The following is a 23,521-nucleotide window of genomic DNA, read 5'->3' as shown; positions in this document are numbered from 1 at the left end:
GAAAGCTTGTGGATGGATTGCAGAGGTTGGTTGATCGGCAGAGAAGAGGGGGATATGATAAAAACATTTAAATTACTGAAAGGTTTTTATAGGATTGATGCAGGGGAAATGTTTTAGCTGTGTGATAGTGATGGAAGAACAAGAGATCATCCCTGGAAATTAAAGAAGAGTGTGGTTAACAAGGGTGTGAGAACAAGGTTTTTTGCCTGGAGGGTGGTGAATGAGTGGAATTCATTGCCTGACTTAGTTGTGAGCTCTTCGTCTGTAAATGAATTCAAGAAGAGATATGACAGATATTGTTTTGCTAGTTTGGGTCTCCTGTGATGAGTCTACTGATTCCATGAAGATACCCATAATAATAATAATAATAATTATAATTACTCTTACTTTACTCCTGCTGCTACATAGCAGAAAAATTTCCTTGCATTTTCTTTGGCTTGAGTTGCCAATCTCCTCTCATATTGTACTTTCTTTTCCATGCTTGACACTTTTCTGGCCAGCTTGAATCTGATTACCATTTGATATCTTTATCACGTCTGTATCTCCTCTGTAACAATGTTTTTTCCCCCCATACTGTGTACCAAATCTAACTGTTCATCCATTTCTCACTCCTACCTATTTATTATCCTAGACATTCTGTTTCTTCCTTCTGTCTCTTCTATACATATTTCTATGGACAATATTTTGCTAATTGGTCACCATTTCTTCACTTTCTTTCAAACTGTAAGAAGATGAATAGCTGCTAGTCAACATCTATTTACTGTCCAGCTTCAAACTCACTGAACCAACTTCTCTTCCCATCTATCTCGATTCTGTGAAATAGTCTCATAGTTTCTGAACCATAGCTGTTCAGAAACACATCAACAGATTTCTTCTTTCTTACTCTGTTTGTCCACACATGGCACTGGTGTGCTATAGGTTTTGCAACCTTTAATGTGAAGGTCAGATTTATATTTAAAAAAAAAAAAAAAGAACTCTGCTTTTATTAATAGTTCCCATGCTCTGGTACCCTGTTTTCCTTACAGCTCCTCATTCCATTGTATTGATGTTGTAGTTGGCAATAGAGTGTTCCATAATCACCATCTTATAATTACACATACAATCCTTCTTGACAGAAATCTTCCCCTGATTGATCATATCCAGTCAATATTTCATGATCACTCTCTCATGAGCTGGCAGTAATATTAATGCTTCATTCATAACTACACATTTCACTAGCCACAAAAACCCTACTCATAGTTTTAATGTCGATAATACACACTATTCCTAATGATCTTTTAACAAATTGTGCATTGCATCCTAAGCTTCAGGATCTACAGAATGGCATGAAGGTCTACCATAAACACAGATCCTCATGTCATTCTGCTACAGGGTGCAGATGTACAGGACACAAACCAAATTTCCCAACTTAGAATTTTCATGTTTTGGATAGTTCACTGAAAACCTCTTAACATTTCTTGACCAGAAAGAGTAGTTGTTTAATTCTTGTCTCACTGACTTAATTAAAGCACTGTCTCACAGAGAGTTTATTTTAGTTTTGGGTTTTGACAATAGCCTTCCTCTGATTAACTAACTCCAAAGTCAGTATTTTCTGCAAATACTTCAATGCTGTAATCCATCATTTCTGTGCATTGTATACTGTTAAAACAGGAGAAGTAACTTCTAATTATCCTTTCCGGTTCAACTGAAACTCATCAAGCTGCTTCTCATTTTACTCTTTCATTCTATTTGCATATCTTCTCTAAAGCATTTTAGCTCACAACCTTCAACTTTTCAAGAAAAACATCCCTATGTTCCTTCTCTCTTGTCATTTTTATACACAAAGCATTAATATACTGAAAACTGTGCAATCTCTTGCTCTCTCTCTCTCTTGTATGGGACTGATATTTAAAAAAAAAAAAAAAAGGATATTCATTACATTTAATTACAATATATACTTAAAGGAAACTTATCTAAAATGAATGAGTTCATATTTTTTATCTATAGCGATTAATATATGTAATTAGAAATTAAACTGAAATTTTACTTTTAGATTGCTTTTATAGCAACAGATTAATTTTAAACAGACAACGGTTTCGTGATTTCTCTGATCCATGTAGAGACTGCATATGTCAGAATGGAAATGTAAAATGTCATCATAAAGACTGCCCTACTGTATATTGTGAACATCCAGTAATGGAAAAATGTTGCCCAACTTGTGATAAAGGTAAATATTTGGCTCTTTTTGCTGAATCATATTTTTTAGTTTGCAATAGTAATAATAATAACAATGCTTTAAAAAAAAGAAGAAGAAAAATCAGTTTATTATCTTTCAAAGAAACTAAATGGTGTACTATACTGGGAAAGATTTAAACAGCATTCTTTTGTTACATGTGAAATTCTCCAAATGTCATCCCCTAGAGGGAGGTTGGCAACCATGTCACGGAACATTTTTCTTTCTTTTGCTGCACTGGAACATTTATGGTAATTCAAGCCAGTCCAATCCATCCAATACATGTGAAATAGTAATAATAATTCTATTCTTCTTCTTCTAAGCCCTTTTTTATAGCCATTTTTGGGTATAAGCTTTTTCCCATTTGTAGGCTTCCCAATACCAACATTCTCCAACCATCTCCACTAGATCATCCTTGCATCTTCTCTCTGGTCATCCAGGCATGTGACTTTCTTCATATTGGTGCCATTAGCTGAATGTCTTTATCCTGCAATAATTTTTCCATTTAAATTTTAAAATCTCTTCCCCTATATCAAAGACTTCTTTCATTTCTTATACCTTCATTCTTTGTTTTATAGTCCATTTAGAATGGCTCTCTCTCCATTTTACACTTAGTTTTCCTCATTCTTTCCAGTACTTATTTTATTGGCCATATCAAAGTATAGATTCACCATTCTTCTTCTTCTTTTCAGCCATTTTCTGTCCACTGCTGGACGAAGGCCTCCTCCAGTTCTTTCCACCTTTCTCTGTTCTTGACAATGGTCGACCAATTTTCCCCAACAAAATTTGGCAATTCATCACTACACCTTCTTTTAGGACGTCCTCAGCCTCGTTTCCCTTCTTTTGGAATCCAGTTCATTAGCATGGTGGTCCATCACTCATCTTCTCTTCTGGATAGATTCCAGCCCATTTCCATTTTAGTCGCTTAGTGAAGAATGATGTCAGTGATGTGAGTCTGACTTCTTATCAAAGTGTTTCGCTTCTTATCTTTCCTTATTCTTTTCTTATCTTCTAGCTTCTTATCTTCTTAATGTGATGCCTAGCATCAGCTTCTCCATTTTTCTTTGAGTTGGTGTTAGTTCATTTGCCAGTGCTTTTGTTAGTGACCAAGTTTCACAACCATAGGTGATGACTGGAAGTATACATTGGTTAAATGTCTTTCTTTTTAAACAGAGTGGGACATTATTGTTTTGAAAAATAGCATACAAGATGCACTACTTTTGTATTAACTGAATTTCGGTTCACATCAAACATGACCTGTATCAATGTACAATTCTCACTAAATCAAATATCTCATTATTCAAACTCTCACTAATCACAACTTAGCTGTATCCCCTTTATTTATTTGAATTGATTGTTTTCTTCATATATAAGGATACTAGCAGCAATTGCTTTTTAGCCATATATAATTTTGGGTTATGCATTGCTATTAGGATTGCTTATTTTTCAACAGAATCAAAAGCTTTCATGTAGTGTAAACCTAAGTACAGTGAGGCTGTATTCTTTGCATTTTGCTCTTAGTTAATTCAATGTCTGTAAATCAGTCGTGCTGTGAATCACTTTCTGAATCCAATTTCTTCATTAGGCTAAACCTCATCTAATAATTTATTTCATAAAATCATATCATATTGTTTCGTATCGTATCGTATCGTATCATATCATATCATATCAAAAAAATGTAATTTCATAATTTTAAGTTAATTTAATTTAAATAATTTAAAGTTAAGAAGTGTATGCAGGAGGCAATGGTTGACTGTATACCAAGAGTTTGAATAATAAATCAAGTAGGGGTTAAATGGATGAATAACACTATTAAGCTTGAGCTGCAAAAAAAGAAACAATTGTGGAGGGAATTTAAGGAGAAAGGTGACCAGCAGGTGCAGGAACAGTATAAAGCTCAGGCCAAGATGGTAACAAGGGTGGTAAGAAAAGCAAAAGCGGATTACGAAAGAAAATTGGCCATGCAGGCTTAAAGAGAATCCCAAACAGTTTTTTCAATATGTTGCAAGTAAAAGGAAAAATGTTCATGGTAGAATGATCTTAAAAAATGCTGAGGGTAGGGAGGTAACCGAATCAGTCGATATAGTGGAATTACTCAGCGAGCACTTTGCAAGAGTATATCATCCAGGTGGTAACATTGCAGGAATGGAAGAACCAACAGCTTATACTGGAATTGTGATGAATGAAGTAGAGGTAACTAGTCTATTACAAAACCTCGATGTCAATACATCTGTGGGATTGGATGGTATACCAGCTCGTGTCGTACATGAAGCGGCTAAAGAATTGTCAGTGCCCTTGACCATATTGTTTAATTTGAGCCTCGGGTCTGGGTCAGTCTCAAGGGGGTGGAAAGAGTGGAAAATAGTTCCGCTGCATAAAGGTGTTTCCAAGGCTGCTGTTGAAAATTACCGGCCAATCAGCATAACAGGAATCATTATCAAGGTTTTGGAGAAAATAGTCAAGAGGAAAATACAAGAAATACAAGAAGAAAATGGGATACTGTATCGGGGACAGCATGGTTTTGTGAAGGGTGGGTCATGCCTCAGTAACTTGCTCACGTATTATAACACAGTGACGGCTGAACTGGATAAGGGTAATGGGTTTACAATGATTCTACTGGACCTTGCTAAGGCCTTTGACAGGATACTACATGGAATTCTAATCAGTAAATTGCAGCATATGGGGATGGATATAGGGTTGGTGAGATGGATAGGAGGGTGGTTGACAGAGAGATATCAGAGAGTGGTTTATTCAGGAGTAGAGTCCACATGACGGCCTGTGACTACTGGTATGCCACAAGGATCTGTTCTTGGACCACTGCTGTTTAATTTATTCATTAATGATATAGGAAAGGATCTGAGAGGAACAGTTCATTTGTTTGCGGATGATGCAAAGTTTGGTAGGGCAATAGTGAATGCAGATGACATCAAAATTTTGCAAGATGATTTGGGTAGATTGGAGGTCTGGGCTAAGGTGAATGGATGTCAATTTAATGTGGCAAAATGTAAGGTTATACATTTTGGGGTGAAAAGATTAGCAGCAGATTACTACATTGGTGGAACTGTACTCCAGGAAATTGATGAGGCACGAGATTTAGGCGTGTTGATGGATAAGGAGTTGAAGTTTAGGGTGCACATTGCAAAAGTGGCCAAATCAGCTCATCAAATCACTTGGTTGCTGAAGAATACGTTGACAAGCAGGTTATTGTTCCTCTGTATCGAGCCTTGATAAGACCCCATCTCTACTACTGTGCCCAGATTTGGTCACCTAGGTTTCTTCTTGATGGGGAGGAGGTGGAGAGGATCCAGAGACGAGTGACTAAGATGATAGCAGGTCTGTGGAATGAACCTTATGAGAACAGCTTGAGGATTTGTGGGTTGCAAAAATTGGTTGATAGGCAGAGGAGGGGAGATATGATTGAGACATTCAAATTACTGAAGGGTTTCTATAAAATTAATTCAGAAGATATTTTTGAGAACAGGGCTGGTTGTGGGAGGACTAGGGGACATCCATGGAAACTGGGCAAAAGTGTGGTTAGTAAAGGTGTTAGAGCTGGGTTCTTTACTTTTAGAGTAGTGAATGAGTGGAATGCGCTCCCTGAGTCTGTGGTGGATGCTGTGACAGTGAATGAGTTTAAGGCGAGGTATGATAGATACTGTATGAATGTTGAATAGTTGTGATGAATATGATTTGGGGCCTCCCTCGATGAGTCTAATGACTCCCTGGAGTTGCCCATAATAATAATAATAATAATCATTAGTTGGCCACTAGTGGGCTGCAGGGTGTGTAGTGTTAGAAAAAGCTCCCAAAAAAATAAGTGCTATTTTGAGTAATAATTGGCAATATTGCTTGAATTTTAATGTAGTATTGTTTACTTTTGGTAACTTAGTGTGTCTGTGTGATTTTCAGTGTGATTTCTGCATTATTTATTAATTGAAATTTTGAATCTTGCCTTCTTTAAAATTGAACACAATGGCATAGCAGTACTCATGAGGTCAACCATGCAGGCATTGACTGATGTGACTATGCAAGCACCATGAAAATCAAGTAGTATTAATGACATAGGCTTTTCAAAAATGGTTCAGTGTTGTGAGTGTAATATGTATGCATGGCAGATTGTGAGAAATGCGTTTGAGAGATGAGAGTATGGATTTGTAGGAAGTGCAATATTTTATTAGACGACGTCATGAATGCAAAACAGACTGATGAAATGAAAGATGCCAGAAATGAAAGAAACAGAAAATGAACAAAAACTAGTAATACTGAGGGAGTGAAAAAAAACGCAAGAATATAGAAGTGAAAATTAGCGATAATGGACAGAAAGGTAGTATAAATGAGGGAAAGGAGTAAGGTGTGGCATATCAAAAGGTAGTGAGAGTACATGAGTGAGAGAGAGAGAGAGAGAGTGAAATTGTCGGAATGCAAGATTTGATGAAACAGTTATTGAAAATGAACAATGAAATGAGGAATATGTGGAGTGATATTAGACATTTAGTGGAAACTAATGAAAGTGTGCAAAAGAATAGAAGGAAAGAAAAAAAAAGATTAAAGAGGCAACTAGTGATTCCAGGATAGCAGTATATGGATATTCCATTGTTAGAGAATTAGTTAATGAGAGAGTTCATAAGGTCTGCTATCAAGGAGGGAGAATGAGCAAGATAAGATAGGCTTTTAGACATGAGGAGGAAATGAGTAAGAGAATTAGTGGTGGTTCTGGGGACAAATGATTTAAGTGGACATGAGGTGAATGTAAGGGTGAATATTATGAGGTTATTCAGAAGAGTGAAAGATATCAGTATAGTGGGAAAGACTGTGACTGTCAATGTGTTGCTGAGGTATAGCAATGATGAGTTGAGATGCAGAACCAAAATCATGAATGGTATACTAGCAAAGCTGTGGGGGGGGGGATACAGTTTATGGATGTATGGAGTGTGTGTGAGGAAAGAATGGAATTATATAGCAGTTATGGGGTGCATTTGAATGGCATTGGAGTGAGTGCACTAGAGAAAGTGTTGCTAGATGGAAGTGCAGAGTGTGATGCAAACAAGAGATCAGAAGTGAGAAATGAGCTGAAAGATCAGGAGAGTGGTATTGAAGAGACAGAAGTGCTTGGCAGTGGAAACAGTAATAGTGTGAGAGATGTAGAGAGAGAGAGAGAGAGAGAGAGAATGGGCATGCAAGAGGAACAAAAATGATAAATTTGTTACTGTATGCATGTTGGAACATTGCTAGTTGTTGCTAGCAATGTTCTGTGGTATCACCCTGTGCTATATCCTTGGTCCATGGCAGTTAAATTTTTGATGAAAGCAGACCATACTTGATGTAAAATTAAGCCTTGATTTTTATTGCATTGTGCAAGGATCCTAAGCATTTGTGAAGCTTCTTTAAATTTTCTTGTGAAACAGTTATTATCAATATATAACATTTTTTTCTTGTTGCCAGAGTACTTGATGGCCAGTAGTGGTTGTGTGGAATGCCAGGCCTGATTTATGCTCTCTTTGCTCTTCTACGTCTTTTACTTATTCAGACATGTGGATCTCTCCCAACCTATCTGTCTGGCCTATATAACAAATGCCACAAGAACAATGAATCTCTAGATGCTTGGTTTTTTCATGGGGTTTCGTGAATGTAGGAATCTTGATATTTTTTGTATCAGTAAAGGTAAAAAAGCCTCCATAGCTCAGTCAGTATAGACAAAGCCCTTTGGTCGGAAAGACCTTGGTTTGATTCCTGTCAGTGACGCGAGGAACCATTATCTGGTCTCTTTCGACAGAAGGTGAATTAGCTGGTCTCATATGAAGGTAGAGGGTTTTTTCACCTGGAAACTTGGGTTTTTTGTCCCCCAGAACAGGCAAACTGGCCCTGTGAACATACGCATCTACAGAAATAGGACACACTGGGAGGCATAAGGCTAACCACCTTATCCTCGAATTATGGTTGTGGTTGCGAAGTCCAAGAATACTTGGAAAGGTCATGGGTGCTTAAGTGCCTGTTAGGACCACTGATAGGATAAAAAAGCCACTTTTATGTTGTACTCACAGAGCAATGCAGCCACTTTGTCTGTGAAATTCTTGATGTAAGGCAGCGTGATTGCATTCTTGAAATCTTGTTTAAGTAGACATCATAGCACAAATTGAAAAAGGAATCTGCAATATTCCTAGAGATTTGGCAGATCTCATCCACATATGAACTTCAGCCTTATTACTAAAATGTAAATTACCATGTAGAAACTTACCTAAATCAGAATTCATAGCCCTTAAAGAATTAAAACAAGATAAAAACATAGTAATAGTCAAGGCAGATAAAGAAAATACAACAGTAGCTAGGAATTCAGATGAATATGCAAGAATAATAATTATTATTATTACCTCAAGACCTCACGGAGTCAAAAACTCATCTGGGAGGTCCTTTTATCACACACACAGTTCATCATACCGTGTCTTAAACACATTCAAACTCCTTGCAGACACCACACTCTCAGGCAAGGCATTCCAATCATTCACAACTCTGCATGAAAAACACCTGCCTCTCACTCCCCTACTTACATCCTCTTTATACAGTTTCCAGGGATGACCTCTGGTTCTCCCCCCATCTCCCGTTATTTTATGCAGAACTTCTCCAGCATTAATCCTATAACAACCCTTTACCAACTTGTAGGTCTCTATCATATCTCCCCTCTTCCTCCTGTCCACCAGACTCTGCAAATTACATCTTTTCAATCTTTCCTCATACTCGACATTCCAGAGGTCAGAAACTACCTTAGTCAGTTGCCTTTGGACCCTTTCCAACATCTCTTCATCCTTCTGAAAAACAGGTGACCAAATCTGGTATAATAGTCTATGTGTGGCCTAATCAAAGCCTTATACAACAGAACAAGAATCTTCCTAGAAGTCTATTAGAAGATTCCAATACCTATTCATCCTTAGACAAGGATCCCACATAGCACACACATAATAAAAAAAATGACTTGATCAAAAAGTTACCTAATTGGCCTGAAGAATTAAAAAAAACTTTATCATCAAAACATGCATTGGTTCCAAGAATTTATGGTGCATCAAAAATATGCAAAAGCGATAGTCTGTTAAGGCCAATTGTGGATATGATAGATTCTCTGACCTCAAATTTACTGAAATATCTGTCAAACCACACATAGGAAAACAGAATCATTTGTAAAGAATAGTTTACATTTTGTTGAAAAGGTAAAAGATATAAATATAGAACATACGGACATCTTAGCAAGTTTCGATGTAGTCTGTTCTCTTCAATAATGTATTCAGAAATGACACAATGGATCTACTATTCAAACACTGCATGGAAAACACTTTTTTTATATTTCAAGACCAATATTGGGAACAAAACGAAAGTCTTGCCAACCTGTTTTCAGAAAATTTCGAAACTAATGCATAAAACCTATCAGAAGAAACCAAAAATTTGCTTACATTATATCTTTGATATTTTTGTAATTTAATCAGGAACAGTGCATGCGCTGATTCCTTTGAAAGATTATCTGAACAACTTGCACCGCAATATAAAATTCGCTCTTGAACTAGAATAGCACAAAAAATTACCTTTCCATATACAGAAAACCTACTGTAATGGGAAGATTTTTAAATGCCACTTTACACAACCATCTATTGCAAAAGATAGGCATCATTAAAACTTTATGAGACAGGGCATACAATATATCAAGCATGTCAATTAAAAAGAATGAAGAACTGCACTACCTGAAACAGAACCTTGCATTTAATGGTTTTGAACCTAAGACAGTCAGATAAATTCTTAATACATCTCCTGCAACTCCCTTACAAGATTTCAAGAATGCAATCATGCTGCCTTACATCAAGAATGTCACACATAAGGTGACTGCATTGCTCTATGAGCACAGCATAAACAGTGGCTTTTTTAACATTACAAAAAGAATATCAAGACTTTTACATCCACCAAAACCTCCACATCATCCCATGAAAAAACCAGGCATCTATGAGATTCATTGCTTTTGTGGCATTTGTTATGTAGGCCAGACAAATATATTGATATATTGAATATATATTGATAATATCTGTTTCACAAGAAAATTTAAAATGACCAGGAGAACCATGGACAAGAGGGCTTCCAAGGATGCCCTCTTGTCCTTTCCGCATACTCCATAAATTGAAATCCTGTATGATCCTTTCAGAAAAGTCTCAATCATATCATCCCTCTTTTTCCTGTTTGCTAGTGTCAAATTGCAGTTTACAAATTCTCAATCTGTCTTCATAATCAGTATTCCACAATCCTGATATAATTTTTAACGCACTCCTTTGCACTCTCTCCAATATATCAGAATCACAATGAAACCAGGAGACCAGAACTGCTCACAGTAGTCCACGTGAGATCTTATCAAGGCCTTGTAAAGAGGCAAAATGACGTCTTTATCTTTACATGTGAACATTCGTTTCAGCATTGCAATTACATTTTGAGTTGTATTTGCTATCTTTGCTACATGGCCTCTGAACTTCAACTTCCTATCAACTAACACTCCAAGATCCTTAGCCTCATCAGTTTCTTCTAGCATAATCCCATAAAGATATTACAACAGTTGATATCTAATCACACCAAAGTGAATGACTGAGTAACTTTAGTAACAGTAACTTGAGCATACCATGTAGATTGTTGTCCAGCTTATTTCTTTATATATATGTGTCAGTGGTCCCCAACCTTTTTCCACTTGCATACCCCTTTTAAACTCATTTTTGCAAATTGTACCCCTTGTTTTTAAAATAGCTGTTTTTAAATAATGACACTTTTGTTCAGTGCCTATCTTAATGTAAAATAGTTTACTTGTTTTTACTCCATTACTGATTATTTTTTGTGTACTCCTGAACAGCCTAGCATGTACCCACCGGTTGAGAACCAGTGCTACAGATGATGACATTAATGTGAAGGTCGAAACATTGAGTTTCTATTTTAGTTTATATTAAACTAAAGTTTTACTCTAGCATGGTAGTTGTTTCCATAATTTTCATAATGTACTTAGCAAAATCCAAAAGTATCATGGTGTATCCATTCCCCTTGTCTAGTTCAATAGTAACATTGTTATAGAATATGAGTAAGTTGCTAAAACATAACCTTCCCTTAGTAAACCCATGTTGCTCATTGCAGAGTAGAGATTCACTGTCAACCCATGTCTGAATGTGAGCCTTAACCAATTTTTCCAAAATCTTCACCACCACTCCTGAGATACTAATTGGTTGATGGTTGAATACATCAGTCTTTGCACCACCCTTGTGTAATGGAATTACCATATGTTCTTTCCATTCCTGAGGAATCTTCCCTGTTCTGAGACTCATATTAAACAACCTGTTTAAAGTAATAGCTAGATCAGTCTTGTATCGTGTATCTGGTAGCCATTTTATCTTGTATCTGTTCAGTTTCAGTTTTGTAATAGGTTCATTATGGGTAATTTCGGCCTCATGTTGTTCCATCCATATTTGACTGGGAAAGTGGCTTCTGCAGTTCTGAAATTTTGGGACTAATTTTTAGCTGATTTGGTTGCACACTTTTTGTGATTTTACCAAGTGCAGTTTATTTAAGAGCGGCATCTTTACTAGACTGAATTAGAAGATCCGGGAACTCTTCTTTATGCCTCTCTGATATATATATATATATATATATATATATACACACACACACACAGTAAAACCAATTTTTACGTTCCCACAATTTACGTTTTCCTGCCATTTATGTCATTTTCTGTTGGTCCCGTCTTAAGACCTGTTCTCACGATGTATTGTTTTCCCACCATTAACAACTTGACGTGGACATATTATTTCCCGTGATTTGCATTTTTTTTTCTCGGTGGCAATACCGATTTTCGAATTGATTTCAGTGGAAATCTGCGCATTTCTGTTCTCAGGTGGCATTGCTTTTGGCTGTAGTTTCGTTTCCACCATCACGGTGACTTGCGCACATGCAGCAGTACTGTAATGATGAGCGATACCATGATTTTTCAATTGCAGTACGAATTGATATTGCAGAATTTCTGCAACGTAATTTAGCGTGTGAAAGTTGCCTTGCGGTGGTGGATTATCCATGTTAGTAACATGGAGAAAAAGACAGAAAATGTATTTCGGTAGAAGAAAAGATGGCAATTCTGCGACGTGTAAATTGGCATGCCGGAACACGTGTGCATTTAGGATAAGATCTTGGACTCTCCATGTATAGTAAAAAACAGGTCAAGCATTGAACTCAATGCAAAGCAATCTGGCGCTAAGTCAAAAAAAAAAAAAAAAAAAACGAAAAGCAAAAACAATCAGCAATTAAAGATTTTTTAAATAGATAAATGTAAGTACATTGTAAATTCATTTATTTTCAGTTATTAAATTTTGTAATCTAGTATGTAGACTCACATACTAGCAGTAAGTCATCTTTTAGCCTTTTTTTTAATGTTTGTTTTACATTTCCTGTTATTATTTACATTTTCCTGCTATTTTGCACTTTTTTCCATCAGTCTCTGAAAAGTGTAAAAAAGGGGTTTTACTGTATGTATATATATATATATATATATATATTCAAGATACCAAGTAATTTTATATAAACTTGGTTTTTAATCATATTTCCCAAGTAAGCAAACAGACAAGTAAGTCAAGTTTGCACCTGCACGCAGTGCAAGGCTGAGGCAACTTGTGGTAAAGGTGGTTTAAGCTCCAATCACTTTCCTTGGTATTTTTCCCTTAATGTAAAGCACATTCCCTTGCAGAGATGTATGATGCTATGCATTAAAGGCAATGGCCACTACCCATACCGGTTTCAACCTTTATTGAGGTCTAGTCAGTGGGTGCCAGACCTGACAATGCTAAGGTTGAAGTAATGCAGAGCTTATGAATTTTACCTAAAATACTAAGGAAAGTGATCAGATCTTAATCCACCTTTACCACGAGTTGCCTCAGACTTGCACTACGTGCAGGTGCAAACTTGTTATGCAAACATAATATACCCAAGTTAAAAAACTTTCTACATATATATGTATATATATATATATATTTTTTTTTAAATAGATATTTAAATATATATATATATATATATATATTTAAGCAAAAGTTGTAAAAGGACAGGGGTTCAGAACTTTTGCATCTCTGACAGGGTTTTTGAGACACTGATTAGGGATATGCCCGATCTCCATGCAGTTGAAACATTTAGATTTGAGACAGTTACCGCCAAAGTGATCATACTAACCACAATGCAGGCACTGCCTATGTGCTCCGGAATAGTTTATAACTCAGGTTGTACCAGTGTTGACAAAGTTTGATATAGGCATCTTCATATCCATTGTGAAGGTGACATTAGACATTACCAGAAAACCAGTGAATCTTCACCTGATAAACTAATCTTACCCCATTTCGAGAATGTCTATATAAGAATTTCATTATTGTTCTCTATCTATTCCGTTGGAAATCTTTTAAGTTTTATGTTTTAAGCTCCCCACCATTACAGGAATAATTGTGGTTCTTTCAAAAGTAAAACCCTGTAATAGTTTGTCCCTTTATTCCACATCTTTAAATACAATTAAATATTTCCCTCTACCATACAGGGTAACAGAACAAATCTTATTAGCACCAACTATCTCTTTTAAAACTTTAATTACACATCTCACTTCTTCACATCCTGGAATTTTGATGCCTAGTGTAAAATAAAAAAAAATTAAAAAAAAACATTTTTATTTTACTGTGTAAAACAAAAGAAAACCAAGTAAGCAAACTAGATTACAAACTGTAATCTAGTTTGCTGTGATTTTATGTACTTGTACATAAAAATATGACTTTATTGCCTGATATTATTTCCTTGTTAATAATTTATTTTTTTCTTTTCTTTCCTTTTCTTTTTTTTTATCATTAACACTTTTGCTGCCATGCTTCTCGGGCATAGTTTGTTACCACACACCAACCACTTTCACTTCTACAATGTCAATACGAATTATCTCATAGCTGGCTTATCAGAAAGAATTTTGTTTTATACACCAACTACTACGAGTAATCTCGTATCACCCCCCCCCCCCCATGTCTTACATGCACTGATGACTCTGTAACTTGAGTTCAGAATCATTGATGTTCAGCATTCAGTGCAGTAAGGTTATTGCATCTAGTCTTACAATTATTTAAAATTATCTAAATAAAAATCTTCAATTATGCCATGGCCAGTAAAAGAAAGCTTACTGATGAAGAATTAGAAGCTTAACCGAATATGAGCGATGATGAATGGAATGAATTATTTGGTTTCGATTCTGAAGATGATTATAATCCTACAGATGACTCTAGCAATGACTCAGATGATGATATATTGTCTATAAATATATGTATATGTTGAAAAAACTTCAAAAAATTGTTTTATTTGCATTAATAAATACACAGTTTATGCAACAATACCTCTTATAATATACTATACTTTTACTGAAATTATTTTCCTTTTACCAAGCCCCTAGGGTTCAAATTAATGTGCTTATACCATGGGTTAACTAGTGCTCAGCATTGGAGGTCAGTATTTGACATATTAGTATATTCATAGTTGGCTTGTGAGGCTCATATACCAACTATGAGTATACTCGTTGTTGGCAGCGAACGTGTTAAGTATTCCATTATGTAAGAAAAACAATGAAAATAACAATTATGTGTCAGCTATATTAATTTTGATTAATATATTTCATAATATATTAATCAAAATTAATATAGCTGACACATTTTACCTTTTATGTATTGCAATAAAAATGGTGTCATTTCAGGATGTTGGTATAATGGTGTCATATACAAATTTGGAGAAGAATTTGATCATCCTACAAATTCCTGTGAAGAATGTGCATGCATGGTAAGCTTGAAAATGATTATGATATTTTCATTCTGATAATTCAGGCAAATTGGCCTTCAGGACATATACAATTTACAGACAAGAAATACTAGTGGTGTTGGTGGTGGGCAGTAGATGGAGTTGGTGTAGATGATGGAGATGGATGGAAGTGGCAGAGATGACGAGTTGTAGAGTAGGTGCCCTCCTTCGATGATTCTTTGGACTCCTTGGAGGTATCACAGAATAATAATAATAATAATGGAACCAAAGACCACACCTTCAAATCCTAATCCAGATATAAGTCACAAAAAGAAATACAAATGAAAAATTAATTATTATTATTATACGGGCACCTCCACGAAGCCCAAAGACTCATCGCGGGAGACCCAATCTATCCACCACACAATCTATCATCTCCTTGAACCTATTAACAGACAAAGCACTCACAATGGACTCTGACAATCCATTTCACTCATTCACAACTCTCCAAAAGCAAAAAAACTAGTCCCCACACCCAGTGGTGAGCTATGGAAATTTTAACAAAGGGCTCTCATCATCGAGCAAAAAAAAAAAAAAAAAAAAAAAAAAAGCCGTATTTCACACAAAAACTTTATTAATATAGCTTGTGTACAAATTCCAATCAAACAGTATGAGAGGACAATCAACCTCTAAAGGCTATCATTTTTAAACGAATATTTCATGATCTGAACATGAAATATTTGCACACAATCAACTGGGTTAATTTATCTTGCATAAGAAAAACATTTTTTAATTATCAAATTATAATAAGAATGAAGTCTTTTATAAAATATTTGATTGGCTCCTGGTTTTACCATACGATTGGCTACCAGAAGGGATAAGGGTAAAGATAGCGCATGCACTTATTTTATTTTCAAACTTGGGTACATTCGTTATAAGAGTTGAAACAATAATTCCAAATAATCTATACACTGTCGAATAGACTAATTTTTGTTAGGTTACTATATGAGTTTGCGCTTAATATGTTTTGAAAAAAAATTTTTTTTTTTTTGTAACAAATAAAAGAGTAAACAAGAACAAGCGGCTTGCAAATTTGAAAAAAATTTCACAAAGGGCTCGCGCGAGCCCCATATAGCTCACCACTGCCCACACCCCCTACTAACCACACCTTTGTTCAACTTCCAGGGATGACATCTTATTCTGGTCCCTCTAGCCAAGTGCTGAAACATTTCCTCTGCATCTATCCTACAAAACTCTTTAATTCCCCATCCAGCGACGACGTCTATAAACTTCCAAATAAATCTGGATACGAAGCTCTAAAACCCATTGAATAACATGGATAAGAAGTGCAATTTGGTGTCTCTATTTCATCCACATTGGCTGGCAGGGAGGTTAAGCAACTTAAATATTTCTATCATATCCTCTCTTTTTTCTCCTATCAACCAACTTCTGCAATCCTCAATCTATCCTCATAGGGAACATTCCACAGGCCACTCACTATCATGGTCACTTGCCTCTGAATCCTCTCCGCTGCTTCCTCATCTCCAAGGAACCCAACGGACCAGACGTGAGCACAGTAATCCAGATGTGAGCATATCAAGGCCTTGAAAAGAGGAATAATAACTTCCTTATCTCTACAAGTTAATGTGTTCTTCAATAGCCAAGCAATCTTATGGGCTACCTTAGCAACGTGTTCTCTAAACTTTAACACCACCCTTAAATTTCTATCTTCATCTATTTCCTGTAGTACAGTGCCATCTATATGATACACAGCTTATAATCTAATTTGCCCCAAATGCATAATTTTACATTCCTCCACATTAAACTGATACCCATTATCTTTTGCCCATACTGACAGTCCATTTAAATTGTCCTGCAAGTCTACACATCACCTTGATTAACTATTACTCTACCTAACTTTGCATCATCAGAAAACAACTGAATGTTTCATTTTAAGTTATTTCCTATATTATGTATATACAAATTAAACAGCAAAAGTCTAGCACCAAAATTTGTGGCACACCACTAGTCACCTGTTTTTGCCTCAGTTTTGCCCCTCCATATACCACTTTTTGATATCTGTCCATCAGTCACCCTTTTATCCACTTAATCAGTAGGGTACATGGTAGGAATCAAATTCCTACCATGTACCCTCAAGGGGTGTACAGGATATGACAGTACTACATGAAAAAATTACATCATTACTAACTTCCTATCTACAATTTTCCTCCAAATCAGTCTGTTACTTGTCAAGACTCCAACATTATCAGATCTTATATTTCTATCGTCTAAGGCACTTTGTACCGTATCAATCCACCTATATCTTGGTCTTCCTCTGGGTCGTTTTCCTGCCAACCTGGCAGAGAACACTTGTTTTGCTAGTTTGTTGCAATTGTAATTTAAATAACGGAGTTCCATGCATTATTCTATCAAATATCTTTGCAAAATCCAGGAAAATCATCATGTAGCCATTTCCTTTATCCAACTCAACTTATACTATATTGTAAAAAAAAATATAACAAACTAAATATATTAAGGATACCAAGTAATTTAATAAACTTGGTTTTTTTACTTCTCCCAAGTAAACAAAACATTTAAGTTTGCTCCTGAATGTAGTTCAAGTCTAAAGGTAGTGCAACACCAGGGCAACTCGTTGTAAAGGTCGGTAAAGCTCTGATCACTATTCTTAGTATTTCCCATAATGTAAAACACATCTCACTAAGAGATGTATACTGTTATACATTATGAATGGTTGAAACCGGTCTGGGTAGTGACCCCCCCCCATCCATAATGTATAACAGTATACATCTCTTAGTGAGATGTGTTTTACATGATGGGAAATACTAAAAATAGTGATCAGAGCTTTACCTACCTTTACAACGAGTTGTCCTGGTGTTGCACCACCTTTAGACTTGAACTACGTTCAGGCGCAAACTTAACTGTTTTGCTTACTTGGATGGTTGAAACCGGTCTGGGTAGTGACTTCTCCCCCCCCCATATCCATAATGTATAACAGTATACATCTCTTAGTGAGATGGGAAATACTAAGAATAGTGATCAGAGCTTTACCTACCTTTACAATGAGTTGCCCTGGTGTTGCACTACCTTTAGACTTGAACTACGTTCAGGCGCAAACTTAACTGTTTTGCTTACTTGGGAGAAGGAGTAAAAAAACCAAGTTTATAAAATTACTTGGTATCCTTAATATATATTATCCCCAAGGTAAAAAACTTTTCATATAACAAACTAAATCAAGCTATGAGCGTCCATAGCTCAGTCAGTACAGACGAAACCCTTTGGTAGGAAAGACCTGGGGTTGATTCCTGTCGGTGATGTGAGGAACCTTTATCTGGTCTCTTTCGATTAAAGGTGAGTTAACCGGTCTCATACAGATGTGGAGGGTTTTTTTATTCCCATAACTGAAGTTTTTCATCCCTCAAAAGAGGCAAACTAATCCTGTGAACACACACACCTACAGTCAGAAAATATACTACGTCAAAGAAGGCAACGGGAAACCACTTGGATGGTTGAAACCGGTCTGGGTAGTGACTTCTCCCCCCCCCCATATCCATAATGTATAACAGTATACATCTCTTAGTGAGATGGGAAATACTAAGAATAGTGATCAGAGCTTTACCTACCTTTACAATGAGTTGCCCTGGTGTTGCACTACCTTTAGACTTGAACTACGTTCAGGCGCAAACTTAACTGTTTTGCTTACTTGGGAGAAGGAGTAAAAAAACCAAGTTTATAAAATTACTTGGTATCCTTAATATATATTATCCCCAAGGTAAAAAACTTTTCATATAACAAACTAAATCAAGCTATGAGCGTCCATAGCTCAGTCAGTACAGACGAAACCCTTTGGTAGGAAAGACCTGGGGTTGATTCCTGTCGGTGATGTGAGGAACCTTTATCTAGTCTCTTTCGATTAAAGGTGAGTTAACCGGTCTCATACAGATGTGGAGGGTTTTTTTATTCCCATAACTGAAGTTTTTCATCCCTCAAAAGAGGCAAACTAATCCTGTGAACACACACACCTACAGTCAGAAAATATACTACGTCAAAGAAGGCAACGGGAAACCACCTTGCTCATAATCATCTCCCTAGTATGGTAGCATATAGCTATCCCCACTAGCTGTATGGCTGAGGAAATAGGATATGATAGGAAATCATGCTATAGCAAATACCACCACAATTAACTGATACACTGTGATAAACTACAAAATAGTACCAGCTGAAGTCCTACATTCCTATTTTAACCTCACTTTTACAAACAGCAAAAGCTCAAACCTTCATGATAGTGAAATGAATTTTGTTCCAAGCAGTAGACATAAGAAATAGTGCCAACATGTTTGGCAAATTGGTCGGCATAACCTGCTCTCCAACCAACAAGCTGTTGGTTCAAATTCAAATCCCGCCATGGGTGTGGATGTTTGTGTTTGTCTTTAGGTGAGAGAGATGAACGTCACCACCCAGTGTGAAACCATCACCCTGATTATTGGAAACCTGAAGTGGCTTGAAAAAATTCCATGTTTGGTTTTGGTCTTGAGAGGAAGGTCTCCATTTATGTAAAAAATAAATGAAAAATAAGTGCTATTTATGATAGAGAAAGAGTTATGTCCATACAAAGTAGAGATGCAAGAGGGAAATAGTGCCAGTGGTTTTGAGACAGTATGGTGTGAGATAGAGGTGAATGATATCAAATACTTGGTTGGATGTTGTTATAGACTAGGTAATGTGAATGGTGGTGATAATGAAATGTATAATCAAATTAGTCAAGCAAATAAGAAAATTGTGATCATTATGGGCGATTTTAATTATGGCAATATAGACTGGAATGATGAGATAGCAACTGGAAGTAAAGAAAATGAGTTTCTTCAGTTTTTGATGGATAACTACCTCAGACAGTATGTAACACAGGGCACGTGAGGATTGAGGTTCTTGGATTTGGTCATCTCATCAGAGGATAATTATAAATGAGGTGTCAAACAGTGGCAGCCCGTACATAAGCACTGCAGCACTCCCAAGGAAAAAATGAAAAATTTCAATTTTGTTTGTGTTTATAAATAATAACAATGCTTACAACATTATATAAATGCAATACAACATGTTAAAGGTTACAGCTTATGTCTCGACAGTGATTGAATAGTAATAATTGGAATTGTTCGATTAACGCTTTAGTTTACGAAACAAATACACTGCGATCTAACACAGTGTCGATATTATCACGTTCAACCAAATGTCGATATTATCATGTTCAACCCGGTGTTGTACCACCTTACCCCAGTCCTGAAGATACTTTCAGGAGCAAACTTTGTTTGCTAACACTTGGATAAAGGATTAAACTAAATTTATTATAGTCTAACCAAGTGAAAAATAAACTTTCAACAACTTATATATTAATGATATAGAGAATGATTTCAGAGGCTATTCACGAGCCCCTTATAGCTCAACCAGTGGTGAGCTATAAGGGACTCGCGGGGGCTTCGCGCAAGCCCTTTGTTAAATTTTTCTCAAATTTGCGAGCCCTTGTTCTTCTTGTTTACTTTTTTTTCAAAAAAAAAAAATTTTTTTTTAAATATATTAAGCGACAAACTCATACGGTAACCTAACAAAGTTATTTTATTAAATAAAATATTATAGTTACTGTTACCACCATTTTACAAATAATAATTCACTTTTGGTAATTGCTTATAAATAAATAGGACTATAAAATAATGCTCCTTGATTGATACCATTGATTATCACTTGAAGTATAAAAACAAAAGAGAAATTTAGCAGGACTTCAATATTATTGTGTTTAGATAATATTTATTTATTCTTTACAAATTGTTTGTCATATAAACTTCTATCGCAAACAAAAGAAATTTATTTTGTTTATAAAAAAAATGTGGATTATTTCATATGTGCAATTATAAAATATTTTATTCTTATTGTATTTTGATAGTTAAATAATGTTTTTCTTATGTAAGATAAATGAACACAGATGATTGTGTGCAAATATTTCATGTTTAGATCAAGAAATATTTGTTTAAAAATTATAGCCTTTACAGGTTGATTGTCCCCTCATACTTTTTGATTGGCATTTGTATACAAGCTGTATTAATAAAAGTTTTAACTTTGAAATATGGTTTTTTTTTGCTCAACGATGCGAGCCCTTTGTTAAAATTTCCATAGCTCACCTAACTGAAACGCTTTACCTTTGGCACCTTGTCATATGCATTTTATAGATCTACAAAACTGAAGTACAGATCCTCATACTCCCTTGATTTCTCATCTGTTTGTTGTAAAGTTAAATCTGATCCTGACAACTTCTGTTTGGCCTGAATCCAATTTGTTGTTCTTCCAGTTTCTCTTCCTTGATGTTTCTTAACCGCTTTTCAATATAGGTATTATTTCTGAAAAATTTCCATGTTACTCCTCTAAATAAATATTAATTTATTTATATCAATAAAGGATATCATTAAAAAAGAGCTGAATATAATGATCACAAAAGCAGACAAAGGTGACACAGGTCATCATAAACAAAAAGGATTACCACAACAAAATAACAGCTATTTTAAACAAACAAACAAAGCACATACCAAAAAGTCCCAAATAACCCCATCCCCGACCTCATAAAACAAATTAACAATACCGTACATGTTCTAAAAAACCAAAATTATACTAATGCCAGGAGTATCCGGAATAAGGGAGAGGAATTTGTGGCGCAGATAGCATCAGCCTGGCCAAATATTATTGCGATCACTGAGACGTGGTTGACAGAAGGGGATATAACAACACGAATAGAAGTCGCTGGGTATAGCATTTTTCGTCAGGATAGGAGGGGAAAGCGTGGTGGTGGAGTACTGCTTATGATAAGTGATGACCTATGTCCTCTAAGAGTGGAGAATTTGGAAGGAAGTGAGACAAATGATTTTGAGAGCATATGGTGTGAGGTAGAGCTAGGCAAGGCAGGATATTTAGTGGGGTGTTGCTACAGACCTAGGAGCACAAAGGATGGGGACCAGGAGATGTTAAGACAGCTAAGTTTGGCAAGTGCAAGAAGAATGATTGTTGTGGGAGATTTTAACTTCAGTAGTATAAATTGGAGAGAGGAAGATGCATGTAGCAATAGGGGAATGGAATTTCTAGAATTCTTGAGGGACAAATGTCTTAGGCAACATGTAATAGAGGGAACAAGAGGTTCAAAAGTTTTGGATTTGGTTATAGCATCAGAAGAGTTGATAATAACTGAGATGACGTCTCTCCCACCAGTTGGAGAGAGTGACCATATGGTGTTGACTTGGAAAATGAATAGACATGCAGGAGTATCAAAGAGACGGGAACTTATGTGGAATTATAAGGCAGGTGATTATAATAGTCTTAGACGTCAACTTCGGGAAGTTTCATGGAGGGAGGAATTGGAAGGCCGGGATATCACTATTGCGTGGGAAATTGTGAAAGAATATTTGTTATCAGCAATTGTAAGTTGTATACCATGAGTGAAGAAGAGGATGCAATTTGGAGTAAAGTGGATGACAAACAATATTAAACAGGAATTGCATGTGAAAAAGAAGCTATGGAAGAGATATAAGGAGACAGGTGAAGAGATGCATGAGGAATATAAGACACAGGCCAGAAGAGTGATTAGTGTGGTAAGGAAAGCGAAACTGGAATATGAGAGGAGATTGGCCCTAAGATCCAAAGAAAATCCTAGGGAATTTTTTAGCTATGTGGCCAGTAGGAGGAGAAATGACTGTGGAAGAATGATATTGTGGGATAAAAATGGGAATAGAGTGACTGACGCAGAGGACATAATGGAATTGTTCAATGAACACTTTATTGGAGTATTTCATTCTAGAGGAGTCAGTTGTAATGCTAGAGGGATAGGACTGGCTCGAGGTCTGGAGGTACAGGAGGAGAGTGTGTTTCAGATACTGAGTACTCTGGATGTCAGTAAAGCTGTGGGACTGGATGGTATTTCACCACGAGTTTTGAGAGAATGTGCTAGGGAATTGACAGTGCCTTTAACGTGACTTTTCAATGAAAGTCTGGCTTTGGCAAGGGTGCACAGGGAATGGAAGGAAAGTAAGATAGTGCCATTGCATAAGGGTGGTAACAGACTGGAAGTGTCTAATTATAGGCCAGTCTGTGTGTCATCAGTAGTTGTTAAGATCTTGGAGAAAGTAGTGAGGGACCGTATACAGCATTGGGCAGATGAGGGTAATGTTATCTGTGAGAATCAACATGGATTTGTGAAAGGACGCTCTTGTTTTAGCAATATGCTAAAATGATGCAATATGACCTTGATGAGACAAGAGATCTGGGGTTGATGATTGATAGAAACCTGAAGTTTTGGGGACATATTGCAAAGGTGGTGAAGGTAACACAGAGGATTGCTGGTATTATGAGAAGGACACTGACCTGCAGAGATAAGAGGGTTATCATTCTGTTGTATAAGTCTCTGATCAGACCACACTTGGACTATTGTTCTCAGATTTGGTCCCCAGGATTTGAAGGGGATAAATT

The 23,521-nt window shown here is 36.2% G+C and overlaps 1 protein-coding gene across 3 annotated transcripts in view; it reads left to right on the top strand.

Annotated features, from left to right (window-relative positions):
* The window catches only part of LOC150093698 (kielin/chordin-like protein), a 1,333,292-nt gene that overhangs the window by 995,463 nt on the left and 314,308 nt on the right, over positions 1–23,521 (top strand). For all 3 annotated transcript variants that reach the window (XM_090412628.1, XM_090412627.1, XM_090412629.1), the window contains 2 exons: positions 2,033–2,206; positions 14,967–15,049. In XM_090412628.1, coding sequence (XP_090268754.1) covers positions 2,033–2,206; positions 14,967–15,049 — 257 coding nt within the window. The remainder of the gene's footprint in view (positions 1–2,032; positions 2,207–14,966; positions 15,050–23,521) is intronic.

This window comes from Typopeltis vanoorti, chromosome 23, assembly GCF_054136105.1.
Source record: "Typopeltis vanoorti isolate ZY-2024b chromosome 23, IOZ_Tvanoo_1.0, whole genome shotgun sequence".
In the NCBI taxonomy this organism is placed as follows: Eukaryota; Metazoa; Arthropoda; class Arachnida; order Uropygi; family Thelyphonidae; genus Typopeltis; species Typopeltis vanoorti.
Note: the sequence above shows the minus strand (reverse complement) of the source record. Positions and strands in the feature narration are given on the sequence as shown.